Source organism: Mycteria americana, chromosome 21, assembly GCF_035582795.1.
Source record: "Mycteria americana isolate JAX WOST 10 ecotype Jacksonville Zoo and Gardens chromosome 21, USCA_MyAme_1.0, whole genome shotgun sequence".
Lineage (NCBI taxonomy): Eukaryota > Metazoa > Chordata > Aves > Ciconiiformes > Ciconiidae > Mycteria > Mycteria americana.
Window position 1 is genome coordinate 2610363 of NC_134385.1, and position 25321 is coordinate 2635683.

A 25321-nucleotide genomic window follows, 5' to 3' on the forward strand; every position below is an offset into this window, starting at 1 on the left:
GATCTCAAACACATTAAGAATTATTTTTATGCCACCACTGCCACCTCCCAAAGCAAGTAAAAGTAATTCTTGGCTGTGGTTCTGGCACCTTTGTATTTCCAGCCGTGCTGTGCACTTGTGTTGCTTGGCCTTTGCCTAGCGAACATGTAGTTTGGAACTGTAATTGAAATAAATTTGATCTCATTTCATGAAAGGAGACTCGGCTGAAAATACATCTATGTTGACTTGAGTAGATCTTGAAGCAGAGAAAATGTACAGTGAATTGAGGCATGGCATCTCTCTGGAAGCAATTTTAGACCATTAACGTGACTTCCCAAAGGTTTGTTTTAAAATAAGATAGCATAGGGCATAATGTCATGCAAAACAGGTGCTGTTGATCTGCAGCACAGAGACGACCTTTCAGTATGGCTTCAACCCCTGCGATTGCTGCTGAGGCCAAAGATTGCTGTCGTAGTCCATTTCAAACTCGGTGTATATTCTGCATTTGGTATTCTGCCGCTCCCTCAAGACAGTACTGCAAATTGCTCTAATTGACGTAATGAGAGCAGCGTCTCGCAAAGGGTGCTGGTGTGTGGCTTTCTCTCCTACGTCGAAGACTCTTCCTTTGCTCGCATTTAAATAAATCTGTTACTAAATTCATATCAAACAGTATTTTTTTTATTCTTGTGAAACGAGTTCTTGGTTGCTAGATTGTTCCTTCTGATTCTGGCAGGATCAGGTGTCTGGCGCTTATTGCTACACAGAGCTCATTCTTTAGATATGCAAGTGTGGCTCTGCACATTTTACTTTTAAATCAAAGGACAGGCTCCCAAAACAGAACGCTACAGTTTTGAGAGTTAGTGCATCAGACTGGAAGTATCACAGAATGCTGGGATTAGTATTTATTCTAAATATTCACTTTTCAGCTCTATGGATCTATTTTTAATTCTTCAGACTTCCAGAGTTTTTGCTAGGTGCTGTGGCATTGGTATTTATTCTTTGCTAGTAAAGATGGTTTTGGTTTTCTTTTCTTTTTTTTTTTTTTTTTTAAAAGAGGAACTGCATTGCTTGTTTCTCCTTTTCTGTAACACTACTTCCTAATAATTAACTTACGAGTTTTGTGGGATAATGGATGTTGTAAAACCAACAGCATCTTGAGAGTTGGGAGGTGTCTTCTAAACACTGTCGATGTGGAGGTGTTAAATCTGTATTTGTATGGTGGTAGAATCTGGCAGGGGAATTTGTTTTTGCAGTGGCAGTGTTCAGAAATATTTGTGTTATCCTTATTTGTAGCTATAATCTAAGGATGTTGAGGCAAAATGTTTGCCTGAGCTTCTGTCCAATTTCTTTTTAGCCTCCATCTTACTTCAGATGTAGCTTTTTAAGATGTTTGGGTGGAATATGCTTCTACTGCCATGTACTACAACGCTGTGTAAAACGGGCTCTTTCCCATAACGTAAGTCATGGGGATATGACTGTACAATATGCAAAGAACCTGACATTTCTGATATCACCAGGGTCTGTGGTACTTGACGATGTTGCTGAGTTAGTGCCTCCTTCGTCGAGAGCCTCAAGGCTTTTCAGCGCTTCCCTCCGGCATTCGCTCTTTGCATATCCCTTCAGATATTTGGATAAATTTCATTTAGACCTGCTCTCCACCTAGCTGACTTTGTTTGGTTGACTTCTTAGTCAAGGCCAGCTTAGGAGTAACTTAAAAGTAGGCACGTCAGAAGCCGTGACACGAGCCTCGCTGGCCGGGGAGGTTGTCCTCCAGTTCCCGTTCCCAAGCCCGCTTGGCGAGCGGCACCAGCGATGCCCGGGAATGTCCCGTGGCTGGCAGCTGCTGCCCTGCTGGGTCTGCTGCGCTGCTCCTGGCCGTTGGTTTTCCAGCCGAAGAGCTCTGGGTACCTGCTCTGGGTGGAATTGCAAGATCAGAGATCTTGGTTTTATTTGTGATTATACTGTAGCTTGTGTTTTCAATAGCAGGTTCTCGCTCAAGTGTGCAGATTGTAGGCATCCAGAGTGAGACAGCTTCATTTGACTGCTTCCCCCTTCCCATAGCATTAAAGAAAGAGCACAAACTAACATCTGTTTAAAAAAAACCAAACAAGCAACAACAACAAAAAAAAAAACAACCACGGACACTAGAGGAGTCTTCGTGCTTGCTTTGTGCTCCTGTGAAGAGAAGCTGTTGAGTGTTTGTCAGCTGCCACAGATTTTGTAAGTTTAATGTTTGTAAAAGGTGTTCTGCTCCAGTGAGCAGAAAAGCTCTAATTGTGAAGTGTTGATGTCGTGGTTCTCGAGATGTGCTTGCTAATCTGCTCTGTAATCGCTTCCAGGCGTTTTATGCGTAGGCCTCAGCTTTTTGGCTTCTTTTTCCCTTAGTCTGGAAACAAAATGTTTGCCTTCATGGAGCATATTCCAGGCTGTGTGGACTGGACTGGCTGTTGTGAAGCAGGTGTATCCCAGCGTCTCCTGTTCTTACACCCTTCTTTCTTGCTTCTGTGTTTTGGTTGGTTTTTTTTTTTTTGGAGGGGTTGTCTGCTTGCTTCTATCTAATTCAGTAATGTGTCCGTGTTGTGAGTTAGTGTGTTTTGTGTGTGTGAACCTCATCTAGATTCTTCTGCAAGAGCATCTCGGAATAGCATCTTTGCATAGCCTGGTTTTTAGGTTGCAGGCTCCTGGGACTCACGCGGGTAGTTCAGCTAATCCGAGCTCAGCGTAGCACCCCTGTTTACTTTCATGCAGCATCAGGCGCACCGGTGAGATGATGGCTTTTGTGAAGTAAGTGTTGTGCAGAGCAGAAGCGTGTCAAGCTTGCAAGGCACTTGCCCAGCTTCGGTACGGAGACGCAGCATTGCTGGAATCGGCAAGTTCTCTCTGGTTGCGGTTACGCTTTGTGGCGACCAGGTGACACAGGAGATGGACTTTAACTTCTATTATTCACCAACAAGATGGTGTCGGAGTAGCCAGTTTACTCTTAAAACTCCTGAGAGACCGTACCCTGCGTTACGTGAGTGCAATGCGGGGAGCATGGGGATCCTCAGAGCACCTCTCCCCTTCTGCACCGGGCTGTGAAGGAAATCTTTAGAGGAGGAAAGATGGAGTATAACGAAGCTCTAAAATTTCCCTGCAAACTGCATGTCAAAAAAGACAAACAGGTTTAGACGCCGATACTGAGAAATCGGAGGAACTGCCTCCCTGTTAGCTTTGGTGGGCTTATCTTCCATTGTGTGCTTTGGTATTTTTTTTGTTGGCACTAATCCTGATATGAGGCATTCTTAAAAGAAGAGGACACAGCTTCCCCTTGGGTGAAGGAACTCACCTAATTGCGCAGGAACGGTTTCGTTAGTTTGTCTCGCAGAGCCAGCGCCTAGGTTTGTGTGACAGTTTGGGTTTTTCTCTTTTCCTTACAATCCTCCTCTAATGCTTGCAAGCACCTTCAATGCCGCTTATATATCTATATTTTAATGGGAAGAAATTACAGTAGTAATGTTCTCAGCAGTTTTAACCTGCTTAGGCTTTTATTTTTGAGTTTACAGTGATTCTGTTCTATAAGTTTTTCAGAAAATCAGCCTGTTGGTGATTCTTGTTTCTACTCTTACTCAATTTCCTAACAATTATCCTAAACAGTTGCTTAAAGCAGCAGTTGTCCCTTGGGTCGAGTGTCAGGCTGTTCATTTTGTATTCTGAAATCAGTCCTGTGTTTACCTTGAAGATAGGAAATTTTTTGTATTCATCAACAGGACTTTTTAAATTATAGATGGCTGAGTAAACCATTTCTAGCTCTTCCTGAAATTTGGATGAATACCACAGAGGCATATATTTAATGTGAGGAATTTTCTTTTGCGTGCAGTATAGGGTAAAGCGGTGGTGGTGGAATTTTCTTCTTCTTTGTTCCTTCGGTTTTTTTTTTTTTTTTTAAACCCTATTGTTTCTTAGGGTTATGTAGAGCATTATATTCCAGTACAGCATTTAAGTGGGTTGAATGCAGGTAATTTGTATCTTTAAATAAAGCCTTGAAAAGTGATTTGGCTTGTCTTCAAGATGAGTTGCATCTCCAGTTGTAGAAAAGACCCCATTTAAGTGTTAGTGCTGAAATATTGCCAGTACAGCGCAGATTTCAAGGATTAGCTTTTATTTATGTGCCTAAACTATTTTTTTTGTCTATGTTTGACAATGCAGATCAAGGGAGGGAGAATCAAATGCCAATTTAAGACTCTCATTAGAAAATTTCTCTCTTTGTATTTTCTTATAAATACTTGAAATATCTTTGTTTGTAGGCGGATAGTATTATAATGCACATACTTAGTTACTCTTCAACAACTAACTTGTCAGTCACTTATTTCCATAGGTTCCTTACCTGGAGTTCTTCCTGTCTTGAACTCTTGCTTTGAGACTGAAAATACGATCCTCTGACCTCCTCTTTGTCATCCCCTGTCAAAATCCCCTTCGGCTCTTCCCACGCCTCCCGTGTCCCCTTCTCGGGTTGATGAAAGAAAAATACGACTGTTCACAGAGTCTGCCGTGGAAAGCGTAGGCTGCAGGAGGTAACGAACTAATTGTCTGACGTTCATCTCTTTGATCTGTTAGTAAGATTTTTATGGATCATCACTGCTTTGGAATAGTAGATTTTGAAAGTACTGGCAATTGGCCGCTGCCTCCCATCGGTATTTTGGTGTGTTGTGTACAGTGTTACTGTGCTTCCCTTCAGCTTGAGGAGGGACTGAAGTAAACCTTTACATGCGGATCAGAAGCAAGCGGGGTTTGTGCCTGCCTGTGTCAGAGCTAAAGCTACTCTTGTGTCTTTTTCCATTACATGGCAACGCCCAAATATCTGTGTGTATCTTGAGATCTTTCCCTATAGAAAATGTAACACCCCTTCTCTCTTGCTGTAAGTTGAGAGACACAAAGACTTATTCTTTGTGCATAGTGTGTGCATGTCATTCATGGAAACTTCAAAGCTGCTCTGGGTGACCCTGGGAGTGTTTAACGTCAGTAACTCAATGGCTTCCTCTGCTTTGCTTGCTTGAGAAGTGAGCAGTGACTCTTCTGGCCTTCACCAAGATGCTTTCGGTGCATGGGAAGCACCGAGTCCTGTCCTGCAGGTTGTGTCTCAGCAGGTCCTATGTGTGCATGCGCTTTTGGTGCGTCTCCCTGATCCTTCCAGGCTGCGATCCCTGTTGGGAATCCTGCCGGAGCCACACACTCCTGTCGCGCACAGGAAGCCAGCAAGGCTGGTCTTGGTGTTCCAAGGGGTTTGCAAGTTGTGCCTCTGACTTCATTTTAATATTAACTAGAGCTGTTTTAAGAGTTCCTTATCAAAAAGGCAGGACTTGAACCAGGAGTTTATGGGGGGAAAAGAATTGTGTCAGCTGGAACTTGAAATGTGCCTGGACAGTGCCATGCAGGCTGGCCCTGTCTCAGTCACCAGAGGACAAGGTTGATCGATGCGGCATGTCCTGACCTCTTCGTCTTCACTACGGTGCAGCGTGGCTATATAGGAAAGTCTGAACCCAGTTATTGTCCCTTTATTTTCTCCTTATAAGTTCCTGATGACTACTGATACATACATGTAAATAAAACTGTTTGCAAAGATACAAGTCTCCGTGAATGCCAGACTTGCTTAACATCCTGCAGTTGCAGAATACTAAATGACAGGCATGAGGCTTTTTAAAAGTTGTTTCAATTAAAAGATTTGAATTTTAAATCTTACTTTGTGCTTTTGACATTCTGCATTATACAGACTGTTAATTTCTCCTGTTGATTATACCCAAGGAGAAGAGGTATTTTAAAAATAGTATAAAGCCACAAAACCTGACACCTTTCAAATAGGCACAGAAGCAACTGTTTCATTACACTTTTTAGAAATAATATCAGGCTGACATTGACACTCTGGTTTCAACTTGAGGGAGGTTTGCTGCCATATCCTGCACAGTTGTTGGCTGTAACAAGCAAGAGAAAAAATTATTTTATAATAGGCACGCACTGGAGTGTGAGCTGTGACCAGGCATCAGTTATGTTTTGTAACTCCTTGTGAAAAGGCAGAGCTCTAATAGGGGAATAGGGAGACTACTTGTGCTTTCAGTTCTTTTTTTTTCTTTATGTTCTTTTTCAATCTTTGGCAAAATAAATACAATTTTAAAAAAACAATTCGAGAAGCTGTTAGTATCTCTACATTGTTGCTGTGAGACCTGGACTGGCGCTTCTTATTTTGACAGTTTTCCAGAGCAATTAGCCAGGCTGGCCCCTTCCTGTATTCCTGAGACTTGGAGAGAATCTCTGGGAGCCCTTGACTCCTGCCTCCCTCCCTGCTAACGCTTGTTTTTGTTTCTCCCAGCTACGAGAATGTCCACGGATGGTGGCTTCGGCACAGCTAGCAATAGCGATGCCCAGCAAAGCCTCCAGTCCTTCTGGCCACGAGTCATGGAGGAGATACGCAATCTCACAGTGGTGAGTGTCCTCATCGGTTGTGTTATTTCTGCAGAACTGACAGTGAAAAGTGCCTGCTAATGTCTGGTAGTAAGATAAACCTCAGTTTGAACATATTCCTGCTGCTTATGGGAGCCAGTAGAGTTGGCTATTTACACACTGCAAGGTGGCCTGAAGAGCTGATAAATAATCATTCAGCCAGGCTTTTGGTTACAACTGCCAGAACTTGAGATACAAATTGAATGCAGCTGATTCATAGCATAATGAGATGTAATAGTCATACCATCAGCCCTTTCTGGACTAAACAAGATGGCAAAGTTGACTCAAAAGTTATTTTAACAGGCTAAATGATCACCGTGGCTGCTTTCTAGAGAATTGCAGGGGAATTATCTTCCGTTTGGGGGAGAAAGGGAAGTGATTTTAAAATAGCTACAGGTATAAGTGTAGCTGCTGTAAGCTGTTTTAGCTAAGAGAAGATTGAGGGATTTGAGAATATGCCTTACATTGTACTTCATGGGCTGTTTAACTACTGTTCAAATTCTGTAACATAAAACGGGTGACCAGCATGTGAGGGAACCCTTATCCACACCAAAGGACAGACCACATCAGTACCCCAGGAGATGTTACTGTTCAAAATGTGACTCTTAGTCTTCCCTCCCTTCATAAATTCAAACACCTGGCTATTGGCAGACAGTTACAATTTTGTGAATGAATTTCTGGGTCTAGACTTTTGTGTAGAACTATTATGCCCTCTTTCAGGACCGTCTTCTTTGACAAGCCTGAAGTTTTGAAAATCACTTGAATGCCAAGTGTTATCACATTGTTATCACATGCTTTATTAATTTAAAGACATTTGATTAAAAAAATCATGCATAGACTGAGAATAAGAATTGGACTAAGTAGCTTCTATTTTTTTTCCATCCTCAAAAGAGATATGCCTGAGAACAAGGGCATATAATAAAAATGACTTTTCAAGAGAGATTGATAGATTACTGTGATACAGTGGTCCTGAAAGCACACTCCTGTGCTTTTAGTGTAACTGAAAACAAAAGAACTCCAGTCAAAGACAGGCTGTTCAAAGTGAAAACCCTAATCCAGTAGTCTGAAGATAAGCTTCTTTTTTCAGCCTATGTGCAGATAGTTGATTAAAGAAACAGATGTAGAAATTTGTATGCATAACCAGAATTAATTACTTTCCTCTTTCAGCGCAGTGAATTCTTGTGTTCAAGAGCTGTAGTTTGTCTTCATCTCCACATGAAAGGGGTTTATTCTGCAGCTTATCAAGTATGGGCAGCTTAATTTTTAACTGTCGTATGAATCTATTTATTGCATTGCAAGCTAGTAAGTCATTGAAAATTTAACTGAGGACAGGGGAGTTGGAAAGGAAAAGGCATAATTGCAAAACATTCCTATGCGGTTGTCCCCTGCGCAGTCAAATCCTGAAATTTATTGTGCGTCTTATTGAAAGTGCTCCCATGGATGTGGACGTAAGTAAACTTAAAGCTCATCTGCATGTACTGCATAGCAGAGGTCAGAGCAGCTGATTGATGGAAAGCCTGCTTTGCTTGCCTGCTTTTCGGGGCTATCTCTGCCTGGTTTTGTGTGTTTGCTATGTGCCACCAGTAGCTAAAATTCAGGGGAAAAAACAAGGGAGCTGCTTTAGAGGAACAAACCAGAGCTCCCTGTTCTCTGCCCCGTATAACGGAAAGGACTGGAGCCTGGTCTTGGAGAAGTAGGAAACAGGACTAGGCTGGAACTTGCGTTTCAGCTCCACAGTGAGTTAGAAGAGGCCTGTGAAAACATTGAGACCTAATTTGGAAAAAAGAAAAGATGAAGAATTGGTGTCTAAAGTTTGTTCTGCTGGGTAGTAGCCAGTAGTGGTCATGCTTCCCTTCACCATGGTACTTGCGTATTAATTTTGATTTATGTGACGTTTGCCTGTCTGCCTTAAAGGAATAAAGGAGCCTTAATTTTTTTTCTAATTTCTCCCACTGTCTCTCTTCTCTAAAGATTTTAGTAGCATTGTACCTATGCATGTCTACTTGCAGTTCTGCTGTTCATAGGAGTTAATATTCTTAAGACTCTTAAGAGTTTCACAAATTGGGCATTTTGTCCTTGTCTTTCTTTGAGGCTTGCTCAAAGCTCGTGAGGCTCTTTAAAGAGAAATGAGCTTTAAAAAAAAAAAAAAAAAAACAACCCCGAACAACAAAAAAAACCCCAAAACAACAAAAAAGCCAACTCAAAAAAAACCTTTGGGATATTTTTCCATGCCCTAGCAACCCCTTAACTTGTTTATGTGGCAGTTACTGGTTGAAAATGCCACCCTGAGCGCATTGTGTGCTCAAGCACAGGTCCCAACCCTGGCTGCCCTCTTCTCCCACTGCCCAAAATACCGCGTTTACCAGCGGGATGCAACGGCCGTCGGCACTCCGCGCGAGGACACCCCCACACCCCAAATTAGTTCTGATTTGCAGCATATTACTAGGAGCACCACATTCACGTTTCCAGAATGAGGGCACAGAATGCTTTAATATATATGCATATAAAATAATGTATATAAACATACATACAATTTTTATATATAAATTAAATAAAATGCTCCCTCCTGGAGTGCTGGCTGGACCACACTCAACCTCCATGTTTTGCTTCAATAGAAAACAGCATTTTCAGCGTTTTTTCCCCCCTTTTGTTTCACTAACACATCTTGCAGTGCCTTCTTCCCTAGAGAAATGAGTTTCCTTTGATTTTCTATGACATTTTTGTTAAGAAGGGAACACATTTTTTAGAAGGCCTTTGTGGGTAGGGATTCTGCATTCCTGTTGCAGTGGTACGTAGCCTCAGCCTTTCTCCCTTTTTAAGAGGCTCCTGGTAGCCTCTTAAAAAACACACTGTGGATTTTTTTTTTAATTCCTCTTTCTGTCTTCAGAGAAGGGAGACCACTGTTTGTAGTGAAGCTCAGCAGTTTCCCTAACCCCAAGAGCTCTCTGCGGAGAGGATCTCTCCAAGGGACACGTTAGTGCCTGCTCTCACGCAGAGAGTGGCTTGGTGCCGTCTCTGCTGCTGCTCACGGTGGGTACAGCCGAGTTGGTACCGTGACAGTGCTCGCTCTCTGTCCCCTAAACCATCATTACACCATTTAGAGTCAGCAGTTCTCTTTGCAGGAAAGTAGCGAGAAATCCGTCTAAAAACAGGAATAGAAGAGATTTTTTGAACAAGATTCTTGCAAGGTTTTTAACACCAAAATTGGTATTGGGCAACAGGGAAGTACGAATAAAGCAAAGAAGATTTCATCCTGTGGCCCCACATAACTCTTGTTTGCCTTCATTTTCTCTTGTGACTTTCTGTAAATTCCAATGGTTTCTGGGTTCCGAGACATCTAGTTGAATTAGTTGCTTCAAATATAAAGAGATGCAGAAATGTGTAACATTAGAAATCTTCTGTTCTGCAGAATGACTTCAACTTTGAGGTGAGATAGTAGATACAAGTGTCTGACAGAAGATTTACGTAGAATTATATCAGTATAAAATACAGAAAAGCGGATGAGAATTCTCAGGCCTGAGGAGAAGCTGCCATACCTCATAGAAAATGTTATTTTTATCAATCTAATTTTAGCCAGTTTAGTTCTAGACAATACAGATTTGTTTTAACATTTCTTACCTGACCTATGTTTTCAGTTAAGTATCAGTAAAGAGTCTCTCAAATGTGAATCTCTCTGCAGAAAGACTTCAGAGTTCAAGAACTCCCTCTGGCTCGTATTAAGAAGATAATGAAACTAGATGAAGATGTGAAGGTACACTCATGGGGATTTTTCTTAAGTATTTATGATCCTTTTGGTGGATATTGTAGAGCTATAATTCCTTGCAATTCATTACTTCTTATTATTGTTATTCATTATTATTTTTAAAGCACATTTTAACAGTTGCCTTGAATGCAATATTAGCTGGCCTTGTATAATTGAACTGAGCTGGGAAAGCAAAATCATTTGGGATCTTTGCTGAAGACTTTTGCAGTTTTGCTTTCTTCTGGTAAATACCAGTCTACTGTATAATTCTGGGTATTTCCTGTTTTTTCTAGCGCTTAACTGTCTTTTCTCATGTTTCCTCCTTGTTTCTCTCGACCCTTCCTTTCACAAAGCTATAGTGTTGAGTATGGAGAGTGGTATCACCTAAATGTATGCTACACTGTTTCAAGTTTTATGGGAAAATAAATAATAATTTAGGTGGATAACATGGGTTTGATACCAGTATTTGAGCTGAACGCTTGATGTGTGACTGATGACGATAACGTGTGAATTGACTGATGAAGACTTACTGACATAAAAGGGAGGAGAAAGGAATCACCTGCAGGGTTTGGCTTTTGCGCTGCTCCAGTCCTCCCTGTTTTTTAAGTTGGAAAACTGTCAGACACTTAACTCCTAAGAGAAAAGAGAATGGTTTGCACTTTCTTCTTGCTTTTCTCAATGTGACACCATCGTTCTGTTAGGGCAACCTTTAACATTTAAATGAGATCCTGAAACAGGTATGTGTTGTCTTCCTATACAAGGGAGCTATTCATTCAGCCTGGAAAGGGAATGAACCCAGGCCTCTGAGGTCCCGGTGCAGTGTCTGAACCGGATGAGTGCCAAATTTTTGATGATGAGAAGGGGAGGATGAGACTTTAGGGCAGGGCCAGGGTGGGAAGTCTCTGGCCTGCCTGGAATATTATTTAACAAGAAGACTGTACTAGGGAGTAAGCATTAATGCCAAGCCAGCTAATAATGAAACTGCTTAATTTGAGTAAAATTTGAGCTAGATACTTTTTAAGGAAAAGGAATTTGGTGAGGCAGAGTCTTTACTCAGGCCTCCAAACCTCTTTTGCAATTTCAGCGTTTTTTTCAGCATTCATTTCAAATTATATAAATGTTATAACTATAAAGTAAGGGCCAGATTTTAAAATGAGCCCTCAACCTGTCCTGTTCAGTTTCCAAGTCGTTTATGCCAAGGCACTGCCAGGAGGAGCTGCAGTTTGACACCCTCTCGGTGAATATGCGCTGATGCCATTTGCTGGCCTGCCATAATCCAGCACAAGGTGGAGTTGACATCTGACTAGTCATGGAGGAAACAGACTTCTGAGACAAATTTTAGATGCCCAGTACTCTTAACACCGCGTTTAACTTGAGTCCGGTAACTCCTTGGAGTGTCAGAGCCATAGATATTCTGACGTGGAAGTTCCCCCAACTTCACTGTTAAACAAGGCAACCATTCAGATTTGACTAACATGATAAAGTTACTCTGAATACCACTTTGCAGTATTGGAATACTAATGGTAAACTTTAAAAAAAAAAAAAAAAAAATTGTAAATTTAATTGCAGATGATTAGCGCAGAAGCTCCCGTGTTGTTCGCCAAGGCAGCTCAGATATTCATAACAGAATTGACTTTGCGAGCATGGATACACACAGAAGATAACAAGCGCAGGACTCTACAGGTAACGGAGCTGCTCCTACCTAGCCTTCAGCTGCTTCATAAACCGTTTCCAACTCTTTGTTTCCATAATAGGAGGCATGGTTTGTAGATGGTAACTTTAGTGCCTGTGTTTATCGCTACAAACCTGTGTACAAAGCACAGCACAACTGTGCAACTGAAATGCTTTTTTCTTAATTTGTTTTAAAACAACACCAACAACAAAACCCAAAAATTAAAGCTGCAGCTGTCAGCTAATTGTGACCTGCTGTAAGGACTCGGGATAGCTGTAGCTGTTGAACTTCTAGCTGATTTGTTTTTCAGTAGTAGTTCTAATGTAAGCTTGTAGATGTTAGTTTGTGTCAATAAATGTGTAGAGATGAAAACAAAAATACCAGCCTCCCCAACAGATTACTGTTTCTTCTGGATTGAGAGGCCCTCAATAATAGTCATTTTTCAGTGATTCAAGAGTAAACTGTAACTTTTTAGGGGCGGGGGGGGGGGGAATGGCGTTCACTTTCAGTCTGACATGTTGACCAGAACTACTTGAAACTGCAATAACCATCAGTTCAGGCCCTCAGATCAGAGGTGAAAGACTGTGATATTTAGGATCGTGTCAGCTCTCCTGTACCCTGCCGCAGAGATTGCTCTAGGGGCAAGGAGAGGTCTGATCTCAGTCCAAAGCTGTCCTATTGAATGGGCATCCAGCCACTCAATCCCACTCAGTCGGGCTGATGCTACTTGCTTAACCCAGGTTTTAATGCAGGTACTGCAGGAAGGATGTATTTGATATACGTACCATGAACAAGATGTTTCATAAGCACAAGTGCTGACTCAGGCATGTCCTGTTAACAGTTTTAAGGCTTGGATGGATCCGTTTATTTCAGAATCATACTTAGATCCTGATCCTAATGTATAAGACCTTGAATTGACTCCGGTTTTATTTCTGACTGCCTTGCCTTCCACAGCAGCTGCCATCCTGGAACAGCTGCTCTACGCATGGACAGTGCAGCTGGAGAAATGCAGTCTCTGCTTATCAAGTATTTGGGAAGAAAATTTTGAGTGGAGAGGTCTGAGTTATGGAAGTCTATTCCTGAGGAAATTGGATTGAACCCAGTCCTCAGCATGGAGAATGAAATATGAGATACATCTGTTCAGTAAAAGTTTTCTTCCTGGTGAAGATACTTTTATAATGTATGCTGCCTGCAGAACAAAAGAAATGTCCCTCTTGTGCTTTCTACGTGATCGTTGTTTGGCAATTAAATGCCAAGACAGTATAAGGTTTAGAAATGTCAACTAGCCTGAAATGAGAGGATTGATAGTCTTTTACATTTTTACCTACTCATTAGGCAGTATAGGCATCTTTGTCTCAAATCTGGTTCATATATATGCTTTACAAATTTATCTTCAATTAATGAGAATGAGACTTTTAATAGCTTCTTGAATTAGCCCTACTTTTTACGATGGCTTGCAAGAATTTTAAAATGACAGAGTACTTCCACCCCCACCCCCCCCCTCCCCCCGACATTCAGCTTTCTTATCTTGGGTGTTGTTTCAAATCTTAAGCAAATACATTTAAGTGATGACTTACTGCTGGGTAGCTCTTTATTCAGGTCTTTAATGCTTTGACCTAATGCTATTCTTTGCATTTCTTTTTCAGGCAAGGTACAAAAGTAAAGTTATAAGCCGTTTTGAGAAGATACTTACCTTGCCAGTTTTTCGTAGAAGCTCGTTGGCTCTTGCACATCCTTTTTCTGATACATGCTTGGCCAGTTTGCTGAGTATATGTTTTAATCTTCATGCTTTCTTTTAACCATTTTGCCCTTCCACATGCCGAAGCTTGTTCTCAACACCTCTTGGGATTCCCCTGCCCTGAATAAGATCCTGTGATAATTTGTTTTTTCTTTTTTTTTTTTTAATCCCACCCCCAGCTCATAGATTCTGCATACGTTGCTACTCGTACATGGAGCAGTCATCCTGGTCTTTCTGCAAAGCTTCTTTTCAGATATCGTTGGGATTTTTAAATTATTTTTTAAAAGAATTCCCTCTTTTTTTTTTTTTTTTTTTTAATGTGCTAAAAGGCTTATGGTCTTTGTCATGAGCACTTTGTAGTGGATTACAGTGGTACCGTTGTGGAGAGCCTGATTAGGCCTGGTGGGTGAGTAGATAACTGTAAAAGCCTGAGTTTGATAAGCACCTTCTTGCTGCACATCTTGGAGGCTTCACTCGGCACGAGACAGGGTTGTTGGTACTGAAACAGAAGTTTTCGCCACCTGGCTTGACCACTTGGGATCTGGAGAAGGCACTCTCACTTGACTCAATTAAAACCCTCTAACTTTAGAAGTCTGCTTTGTCGCCGCATAAATAAAGCTGAAGAATGGTTTTCTCTTTTTGTTGTTACAGAGGAATGACATTGCCATGGCAATTACAAAGTTTGATCAATTTGACTTTCTTATCGATATTGTTCCAAGAGATGAACTGAAGCCTCCAAAGCGGCAGGTGAGACCTAAAAATGATCCTTATTGCCTGTCCTTTCCTTGGTGTGATTTCAGTCTCTAATTGACAGAGAGTTGACAAAGCAATGCAGAGTCAGATTTAAACGTGAGGTTTGTGCCTCTCTCTTTTTTGTATGTTTATTTATAGTAGTTTTCAGGTTCTTAAAATTTTTTGTACAGAAATAGAGCTTGAGTGGAGATTTACAGAAGTCTGGCTTGGGGATTTACTTAAATGACAAAAACATTACTAAATAGCTCTGATACCAAATGCTGCCAATGTTAAAAAATTAACTTTAAAAAGTGTGCTGAGTCTGCATCCTTTGCCTTGTAAAAGGAGAAACAGACTTCTTTGCTTAGAAGTACCACCTCCTGCATCTTTTGGGGCAGTCATTGCTACTGTAAACATCCTTGACTGGAAGCTGTAAGGTTTTAAAAGGAGCTTTCAGTCGGATGTTTACAGCAGCAGCCTGCTGCAGTCATCCGAGCACAAGATCTTTGAGACTTAACAGGCTTGTGTTTTACGAAGCACTTGTTTCCCTCTATGTTTGAGATGGTGCTGAAAATGCAGCGAGGTGGGGTTGAAGCTCAGTCTTGCTGCTTCAAACGCACAAAGAAACAGATCCACCTCCTGGTAGACTAATTTATCTCCTTCACCTAAATGCTTGGTGTTTTGCTGCTAAAAGTTTACCAGTTCGGTATTTGCTCATCTCTCTTTGTTACAAGTTGCCTGGTAGTTGCAATGGCTGGGCTACCGTCAGTACGCCTCTTCTAGGGAACAGCTCCCTTCGTGTGGTGCTGCACCTTGTTCAGCAACTCCTGGAATCGTTGCCCGGGATTCAACTGGACCAATTTCTTCTCTGAACAGTAAATTTCAGTAGTTTATAACAATTTATAACAATTCCTTCAACTGGTTTTCCAATACTTTTGAAGGTTTATGGTCTCTTAGACTTTTAAAAAATCCAAGGTGGTCCTTAAAATAGCTTCTCTAGTGAGTGCTACTGGAGAGGCTGACATACTTTAAAACATCTTTCTGGCAAGTGTTTTGCTTGGAAGTTTGACATAGTCTTTTTTTGTACTCCAATATAAAACTGGATAACATGCAAAAAGATACCTGCTTTGAACGTAGAGACCAGTGGTTCCAGTGTGGACCTGGATTTTGGAGGTTGCTGTTTTACTTTTTGTCTTGAAGTCCTTGTGGTGCTACTGAAGTGATGGCCAAAGGGAGGAAATACATGCTTTATCCTTTCTGATGATGTCCTGAGTTGAGTTTAACCTCGCATTCTGATTTCCAGAAGCAGCATGACTTTCTAGAAAATGAGGAAAATACCTTTATGCGTCACAATATATGCAGGAGAGTCCATCCTACTGCTGCAGTCAGCTGTGGTTAAAATGAGCAGTAACCCAAGGCTTCATTACAGGTGTGCTGGGAACTCTGTATTCTGTAGACATGGTGAGCATCACATGTGGGAGCGTGGCACAGCTCCTTCCATTCCTTCACTGAGTTCCCTGCTTTATCCCTGCAGCAGTGCAGTGGAGATGATTTATCCAAAGATCTTTAGTTCAGTATTAAATAAAAAGGCAAAGCAGCAGCCTGCACAGCCGCTCTCGATGCTTTGCTTAACTGGGGGAAGGAGAACCCACGTTTCAGTTTGTTCAGCTTGATAAGCTGAAACGAGTTGGCTGCAGCCTGAAGTAACACAGGTTAATTCTGGCATTGCAAATTCAGTTCTTTTTCTTTTAGGTGCCTCATTCGGTTATTCTACTTTGTAATGCTATTTTTAGACATACTCCATGTTTGAGAGGGAGAACATTGCCCATATCTTTTCCTTGCTGGAGCCTTTTGGTTCACATCAGCATGTTCTGATTACAGAACATTCAAGTTCTATAATCAAATGAATGCCTGAAGGATTTTAATGGTGTGTTACATGCATATAGGTTGCTAGGTTAACATGTCTTGATGATAGATCACACCAGAGGCTGTGTCTTTCGGATTGCACAGCATCAGCAGTGAAACCCTGTTGCTTTTTGGTTTGAAACAGGCTTTAGAGATCTCTCTCTCCAATACATCCACTGCCTGTGAACACTGCTGAATCACTAGAAATACTTCTCATGGCAAGAGAAGTTTAGTGGAGAAGTAGCTGCCCGATAAAAACATAGGTTAGGACTTTGCAGTGGAAAATACTCCCTTGATTCAACAGTGTTGAAAAGTGGCTGCCTGTAGGCTGACAGCCTGCACTTTTGGGCTGTATTTTCTCTCTGCCATGGAAAAGACTGTTTGACAAGTTAGTGTTGGTTACATGGAAGAGCTGGGAATGAAACCATGAGTGTTATGTTGCTCTGGTAACTAAAGCTATGGCTTGAAAATAAAAGATGGCAAACGATGTGATATAACCTAGTTCAAGCACGTTTGGATTTAAAGCCATTTGTGGCTGTAGCAAATGCAACTTAACGTGGAATAGATACTTACGGAAGTACTCGCCTTAATTGTTTCAGGATTCAGCTAGGAGTTGGGGATTGGAGTGCTCTGGGAATAACATATCTAAGGACCGGGCTTTACAGAAACAGCTGCAGCTCTTCTACGTGTGCGGTTTTATGGTTAACTGAAGACATGTCCTGTTCAATATGTATTTTAAATTTGTTATTAATCCCTCCCCCAAAGGATTTGATGAAGCAAGTAGGAATAATCAGTGAACTACCATGTGTAGGAAGTATTTTAAGTATTTGATTGCAGTGGTTTGCAGTACCGTGGGATAGTGCTAAGGTTTGCTCTGAGAGCCAGGCAACTTCTAGTTGCTTCTTGATTACAGCCAACTGTGAACAGCTTAATCTTTGGGGGATAACTTTCTGGTAGGCTACTGAGAAACCTCCCAATAGTAAGTCTTTAGTTGCTGTTCCTCTGAGAGACTAGTATCTGAGCAAAAGGGCTCTCTTACTCAAGCCCAATGCCCGTCTAGACAACAACATACATTGATCTTGTTTAATGTGAATTTTTCTTCTCCTGTTCAGTTGGATGCACTGAAGGTAATCCATGAGCATGCCTCATTTAATGCAGGGGAGTCAAGCAGACTTGTGTAAGTGAGAATCTACCATGTTGTAGCACGTGTAAACATCCTACACTCTCAGCTGTGAACTCGAGGTGGCTGGGAGAGGATTGTTTACGCCTTCTGCCATGGAGTGAACATCTGGTGAGCTGCATCTTCCGTAAGGTGCAAGATCCAACTGCTCCTCTGGGGAGCTTAAGAATTTTGATTCTTGAGTGTTAATGGCTTGCCACTTAACGTAATCTCTGCAAATCTACTTCTTTGCCTAAAATATCATTAATCATAAGGGGCTTTTCTCTCCTAAAGACATGCTTAGATAAAAGAAAACAGCAGTATTACAGCCTGTGCTTCTGACAGTGAGCTAGAGCAGAGCCTTTTGTTTCTTCACACTGTTGAGATATTCCTGCTACCAGGAGAATCAGGCTGTTAAGCCACGGTACCAGATGAAATTGTTATAATTCCAGAAAAGCTGGATTTAAATAAATAAATAAAGGCGCGACAGTATACATCAAGTCTGAGACTTTTATGCCCAGGGGTTTAACATCGGAGCTAGGTTGAGATTTGTGTTGGGCATGTAGGCTAAGAAGAGGGTTTTCTTGACAGATGAGGCTTTGTAAGTCTTCCTGGTGCATTTGCAATTCATTCTGTGTTAAGATAACAGGTGATGATGGAATTTACTGATGAGGAGTTGCGTGGTTTTCAACTACAGTAATTTTATTCATTTGCTTCTTATAATGAAATTGGTGACTACATTATTATACGTAGGGTATTGCAAATGTTTTTTATTTCCATATAGCTGAATAAATGAGGAAACCTGTTTTGATTTATCATTTCAGATTTACTTAAACTGTTATGAACAAGGTATTAAAGATACTTTCCCATGGAGCATGCTTATGGGGGGGATGTTTCAGCTGTGGTTGGGGTGTTTGGATGTCGATCTGTTCCCTCCCTGTTTACTTGTCTTTTACGTGTGCTGCAGGAAGAGGTGCGTCAGGCTGTGACCCCAGCTGAGCCTGTACAGTATTATTTCACGCTTGCTCAGCAGCCTGCTGCAGTGCAGGTTCAGGGGCAACAGCAAGGACAGCAGACCACCACGTCTACAACCACTATCCAGCCAGGACAGATCATCATCGCCCAGCCTCAGCAAGGGCAGGTGAGCGACGAGCCGCGTTTAGGGGCTTTGAAGTTCAGTGGAGCCAGTGAAACCCTCAACTTGCCCATGTGTAATGTATTGCAGTATCCTGTTCTCACGGCTCAGAACAGTCAATAACAGTATAGAAATGTGTTTTCTGGTCGTGACCAGGTGTTCAGATACCTTAGTGACAAGGGTTATCTAGCATCAACAAGTAACAGTGGGTCTAGGAAGCAGTCTGTCTATTACAATCTTTGTATCTTGTGGCTGTTTCGCCTGTGTTCAGTCCTTGCTTGGTCCTTATCCCCGTTTTGAATGCAGAGCACCCCTGTGACGATGCAGGTTGGAGAAGGCCAGCAGGTACAGATAGTGCAGGCCCAGCCGCAAGGACAGACCCAGCAGGCTCAAAGTGGAACTGGGCAGACCATGCAAGTCATGCAGCAGATCATCACCAATACAGGAGAAATCCAGCAAATACCGGTAAGACTTTACCAGTAGAAATGTGTAACAGTCTTGTGAGCAAACTGTCTGCTGGTGTTCTGGCATGAGACTGTATATGTATGCTTTTTTAACTGTAAGAGGAAGTTTGGATTGAGTGGTGTGTTTCCTGCACTTCGAGAGAAAAACTAACTAGGTGTGACATGAAGGAGGAAATAAATCTAACCCATCTAGCGTAGACTCATTGCCCACCCCCAACACTTTCCCCTGAGTGAAATAGTTATGATTAGGAAGCAATAAATAAAATATTTCTGGATAAACCTTCAGTCTTTACTCCAGCATGGTTTCAATAAAGCATAATTAATTTCTTTTGCCTTTACTTGGTTCTGCCTCTGCAATCTGAAGTCATGACCTGGCAGACTGAGCGGGAAAAGTGCCATCTGTGAGTTATTAATAAACTTTTATGTTATAAGAAATATTTCTACAAAATACTTCGATCTGGTTGGAGGAATGGCTTTGCAGAACCAGAAAATATCCTCTTGCTTTCACATCAATATAGACCTGCTGTGGCCTTAAGAATGGGATTTTGAGTACTCAGCATCAGCAGTAACGTTCTGGCACATGTCCTAGGTAAACACGTGGGTCAAAAAAATGTCACCTTTTCCCCCCCATCTCTGTAACTTATAATCACAACAAAGCTGGGTCTTTTGGTTCCCATCTGGAAAATTTCACACCTCTTAAAGAAAAAAAAAAATCCGTCCAGTTCTGTGTACTTAACCAGCAACCCAAAGGTCAGACCAAGTGACCAAGACAAGCATTTCACTTTGTCTTTGATTTCTCTTATTAAGAAGCGTACCTACGGCTGTGACAAAATTGATCTTTCACACAAGTTTTGCTTTTCAAGATTTGCTGAGCTTCCCTCTGTACATCTGGCAAATGTTCGTGCTTTGCCGTAGCATCTTGAAAAAGGTTTAGATTGTGGGTGTTGCCAGATTTTTCCAATTCACTTCCAAATTCTTTTCATCTCTTAAGCCAAGCGGTAGGAATCAGCTGAAGACTTAAGGTGTTGGTCAGAAAGGAAGTGAATTGCTTGCCAAATACGGTGTTTTACTACGAGCAACCTTTTTTCTCTCTGCATTCTCCACTACCTTTCTTTTACATTCTTTTTTTTTTTTTCCCTTCCTTTCCTTATGAAAGTCTCTCCAAGATACTTGGTCTTCAAAGCATTTTGGAAGGAGATCTCCACCTCCAGCCTGAGTGAATCTGTTACAACAGTACTGAATGTTGCAGCATCCTCCTTTGGTTCAGCAATAAAAGAACAGTTCAGACTTGTTCTCCATTGTCTGCAGCGAATGCTGTAACTCCCTACAAGAAGGAGGCCTGGAGATCTGCTAGGAGAAAGAATTCTTTATAAAGTAGCTGTGAAGGGGCCATAACCTTCTGCAGAAAGTACTGTTCTCCACATAGGTGGATCCTGTTGCAAGTGGTCCCGTGTTTTAGGAGTGTGAGACTGGAGGCTTTTTAATCAGTGTCTTGTTTTGGCCAAGCATATGCTTCTACCTTCCTCTTGCCTGGGAGCATCTAAGAACAGGTAGCTGTGACTGCTCCTCAGAAGCTTCTTATGCTGCAGACGTAAGACAGGAAGTGCCAAGTGCCAGAGCGTGGTGTCTTTTGTCTTTGGGAGCACTTGGGTCTCTAACAGTTGTAAGGCTGCAAAACAGAGCAACTTAGGAGCAGTGTTTTAATGAAATAGTCACAATTCACACTTCTGTATCTAGCAGAGATACTGTGTTGACTGTAATTAAGAGGATTCTTCTTAATCACGGTGTGTTGAAGAATCGCAGTTCGTGCTGAAGGAAGCATCTTTCCCCTTGCTCACTTCCAGCAAGTGAAGTAAAATAGGACATGGAGCCATGCACTCGCTGCGGGAGCTTTCTAGTCCCCTAAGCTGGAAAGCACTTTTTGTTTAGTTTCACAGAATTACAATCCTTGGTCTCTTCAGTGCTGCTGTCCGTTCTGCTCTTTCTGCTGTGCTTTTATTATTTTTCCCTTGAGTTTCCTTTCTCTCTTGATATAGTTAGTGTGCTGTCATCTGATTGTTCCTTTTCGCTCTGGTATCTGTTAGGGTTCAGCAAAGACTCTTTCATAGCACGAATATGACAGTTTGAAACACTCTCATAAAACTGGTAGTGCCTCTGGCGATTGCAGGAGTGTTGAGAGAATCTTACTAATGTTCTCTGCTGTTTTTCCACTTGCTCCTGATACCGCGTATGCTCCTCTACTGTGATTTACTGTTTACTCTATGACCATGGGTTGCCTGTGGAAAGGTGGCTTTTATTTTTTAGAAACTGAGAAAAACTGGAAGGAAGTGTATACGTCAATTAAATGGTAATCGCTTGTTTGTCCACATTAATTTTGTGCTAAACTTAATCTGTGTCTTAGCTAGACCTCATTGGGCAGATTCTTTGGAGCTTACTCTCATTTCTGGAAGAACGCTCTTTCTAAATCGCTTTCACCCTTTCAGTTAGTAGTGTAGTTAAAATCTAAGCAGGAAGCCCCCAGTGTGGAAAATGTGATCTGCTGGCAGATCTCAGTGCAGGAACAAATTCTTTATTGAAATGTTTATGCTCATGTGGAGTTTATTTGCTCTTGAAATAATATTGGAGCTTTTAGACACAGCTGGTGAAGTCAGCAGCGTTTGTGTAAATGCCAAGACCATGTTCTAGGCACTTGAACCTTTGTCAGTGAGCAGTTTTTAAAGTATTTTGTATGTCCTCCTTTCCCCTTTTCAAAAAGAAGAAAACTCAAAACATTTTTTTTCATATAATTAACCTTAAGGCTGTGACTCTAAACGTTTTAAATAACACAAAATGAAAAATTCAACAGTAGTATCAATCATACTGTGACCTTTTTATTGCTTCTCAGATGTATATTAGCAGTATTAGCTGTTATATCACAGGTTACGATGATGACATTGTCTTCCTATCCCACACCCCCAAGCATCTAACCTTGCAAGATCAGGGTTGTAGGAAATAAATTTGCATTTGAATATTATACACGAAGTATTGACACAGAAAGTATTGGCCTTTGCCAGGTGGGGGTTGACATATATTGGCAGAGAGCTGCATTAAAAGCTTCCAAATGTTATCTTGCAATATTCCTGGGGTTTGTCATCTCTGCTGTCTTTATGTGAAAATTTCCCATATATTCTTTTATATTTTTTGGCAGGATATAATAGGAGTGTCATTATGTGCAGCTAGCTCATAAGAATTTTCTTTATGTGAAATGATACATCAAAGCAGTAACTCGATTCTCGTAACCCAAAAGAAAAATAAGTGTTCTCAAAGCTCCCTGAAATTTAGCAATTAATATGCTTGAGCTACTAACTGACCACTCCTGTTCTGGAGAAAGAAGTAATGTTGTGCTTCCTCGGGGTTTTACTTCAAGAACCTGCAGGAGTTCTGTGGACTTCGTTCTTGCTTTGGCAGGGTCTGTGATAGTTACTCATCTCAACCGGTAATCAACTGAAGCTTCCCGGTGTCATCTATTACTCTGGCTTCTGTTGTGGAAACAAGAAGGCAAGTTTGTGTGTTTCAGGTTACACAGTTACCTGTTTAATTTTCTTTCCCTGCCCCCTCCGCTTGTCTCCAGGTTCAGTTGAATGCTGGCCAGCTGCAGTATATCCGCTTAGCCCAACCTGTGTCAGGCACCCAGGTAGTCCAGGGGCAGATCCAGACGCTTGCAACCAATGCACAGCAGGTATGCACTATAACAGCAGGGCTGACATTAACTGGTAAAGTGTTGTTCCCTAGCTCCTGAAACTGCAAATTCCAGTCGAATTTACCAACTCTTGGGCTAGGAGTCCTGCATTTCTTTTCTTCCTGTTACTTTCATCAGAATAATAAAGCAAGGAGCATAGCGGAAGCCTCCTTTACCTATATGTGAAAGGTGCATGCATATGTGTGTGTGTGTGTGTCTCGCTGTATAAAGCTCATGCTGCTTCTGAGCTGACTGCAGGTAAAACTTCAGTTCATCAACCTTCTCTTTACTTCTGCTCCTTCTGGCTGGGTGTGAGGGAGGAGCAGCCGTGCAACCTCTCAGGAAAGCTGTTGCAGAGTTGAAACATCAAGACCAGCGTTGCTGCCAGCAGGTTGTCTCATGTTCTTGTTGAGACCGGTCGCTAAGGGATTCTTCTCTGCCTTCAGAGGATAGGAAGGCTGCTGCTTTTCTGTGATCCTGGAGGCCACGTTCTCCTCGTGAAAGTCGGGGAGGACACGCTTGTGTTTGATTTGGAACGGCTGAATCCCGTGTCCTTTGTTCTTGACGTGCGGTTAGCACCAGCATGACTGTGGGCTGGCGGCGTAAGCCGTATCTTACCACGTGGTGGGGTAATGAAGTTTGAAAGAGTCTAAAAGCTCTTGAAAGGCAGCAGCAGAATATTGTTAGTGGGCTTCTGACCCTCTCCAGAGTGCTGTCAGTGATCATCCTTCTTTTATCCTTGTAGATAACGCAGACAGAAGTCCAGCAAGGACAGCAGCAGTTCAGCCAGTTCACAGATGGACAGGTAAGAACTTGGAGTTCGTTGGTGCTGCATCCCTTTGAAGTCAAGGGCTAGAAAGACCATCTTAAAGTCTGCGTGTTCTAGAAAATCTGCTCCTCCCGATAAAACACTGCTACCAAACCTTAACCAGGAGCACGATAAGTGGATGTTGTGCGCTTTTAATTCAGGAGGATTCTTTGTGTTCTGCTGCGCTCACTCCAAATTAATCCAGTCCCTTGCACTCTGGGTGGGATCCGTTTTAGCCCTAACCAGTTTAGGAATAAAAAGGTCTTAACATCTAGCCATTGACTGTTGCGTAGGTAGCCTGAGCTCAATTTGGGCATCAGAAATTCACAAAATTACTTAGTTACTCTTTAGCAACAAATGTCTAGTGGCAATTTGTGGTCTGGTTTTGGGACAGATTTTATTTGGACCTGAGAGTTGCTGTTAACACCACCACTAAACTTGTAGGGTTGATGTACAGCGTTCTGCTCGGAGGCGGCTGGTGCTGAGCGTGATGAGAACTGATGGTCGTTTCTTTCCTCTGCTTCTGTCTCTGCCAGCAACTTTATCAGATCCAGCAAGTGACCATGCCTGCAGGCCAGGACATCACCCAGCCCATGTTCATTCAGTCCACCAACCAAACCTCAGACGGCCAAGCCACACAAGTGACAGGGGACTGAACGGGGACGTTGTAGCAAGTCTTCTCTCTGCGTGGAAACGAACACGTACCAGCTTGACGTTTGTCGTACCAACCTGGTCTGATGAATACATCTGCTTCTGTGTATCTGTACTTGATATTAAGCCTATAGTAGGCTGCAATCTCCGGTGCACTATACACCTTCCTCTGGTGGGTATGAGAGGATATCCAACAGACACTGACAAGAATGCAATATTTTTATTTTTATTTTTAGAAATCAATATTTCAGTGTATGCAGCTGCTTGTTCAAACCCATAAAACTGAAAGAGAACTAATCAAAAGGAATTTGTAGCATCTCATTGAACAATATGTAAAACGTTTTTATCTAGTAAAATTATTAAAGGGTACTGCATCTGGTTTGTTTTAAGAGCTTTATTCCTGGTATTCTGTTTGTATTTTTTTTTTTCTCTGAATAGAGCTAGATTCAGTCCTCCCATCTCAATGGTTTATTAGGGGTGTATGGGGGGAGTGTGTGTGTGTTAGATTTTGCTTTCCTGCCTCCTTTTTTGGTAAGCCAGAGCATTGGCTATATGCAGCTCAAGGGCAGGGAGCAGGGGAGGAGTAATTAAAGTGAAAACAAAAAAACATTCCTTGTATGATGACTGTATTTTCTAAGGGCAAAAGATTCTTTAATTTGGCCTGGTTTATTCCAGAAACACTAATGGAAGTCTGGACAAACCCCAGCCCTGCTGTTAACTGTTGTACTAGCTTCAGTCGATGCATGTAATATAAGCTTCATAAAATGAAATAAATTTCCTTTGTAAGATAATGTGTGCGCTTTCTTTGAGATCCAATGCCCCGTCTCAACTTGCCGAGCAAAGAGCATCCTGAATCCCTGCAAAATTATTACACCTGAAGTAGCGAAAGTAGCAACGGGGCTTAAGGGTGGCCTGGAGAAGGGGTTGGGAGGAGTGACGTGAGCGGTGAGGCTGGAGCTCTGTGGATGCCCGCCACGCCAAGGGCAGGTGTCGTACAGCGATTGCTTCCACAGAGCCCTTCAACTGCGGGTACCAGGGCTGCACCGCCTCTCCCTGCAGCGTCTGTGTCCCGGGTCCAGCTGAACCAGCAGGGAGGAGTTTGGGCAAACTCCAGAGATCAGGTTTAACTGAACGTGCTGCAAGGATC

At 42.0% G+C, this 25321-nt stretch overlaps 1 protein-coding gene across 5 annotated transcripts in view; it reads left to right on the forward strand.

The window, feature by feature from the left end:
• The window catches only part of NFYC (nuclear transcription factor Y subunit gamma), a 36936-nt gene extending 12386 nt beyond the window's left edge, over nucleotides 1-24550 (forward strand). For 3 of the 5 annotated variants that reach the window (XM_075522565.1, XM_075522567.1, XM_075522566.1), the window contains exons 2-10: nucleotides 6320-6432; nucleotides 10130-10201; nucleotides 11762-11875; nucleotides 14254-14349; nucleotides 18366-18539; nucleotides 18840-18998; nucleotides 22608-22715; nucleotides 23461-23520; nucleotides 24060-24550. In XM_075522565.1, coding sequence (XP_075378680.1) covers nucleotides 6328-6432; nucleotides 10130-10201; nucleotides 11762-11875; nucleotides 14254-14349; nucleotides 18366-18539; nucleotides 18840-18998; nucleotides 22608-22715; nucleotides 23461-23520; nucleotides 24060-24179 — 1008 coding nt within the window. In that variant the 5' untranslated portion in view covers nucleotides 6320-6327 and the 3' untranslated portion in view covers nucleotides 24180-24550. The remainder of the gene's footprint in view (nucleotides 1-6319; nucleotides 6433-10129; nucleotides 10202-11761; nucleotides 11876-14253; nucleotides 14350-18365; nucleotides 18540-18839; nucleotides 18999-22607; nucleotides 22716-23460; nucleotides 23521-24059) is intronic. The other 2 variants (XM_075522568.1, XM_075522570.1) reach the window with 2 other exon arrangements.
• The last annotated feature ends 771 nt before the right edge of the window (nucleotides 24551-25321 follow it).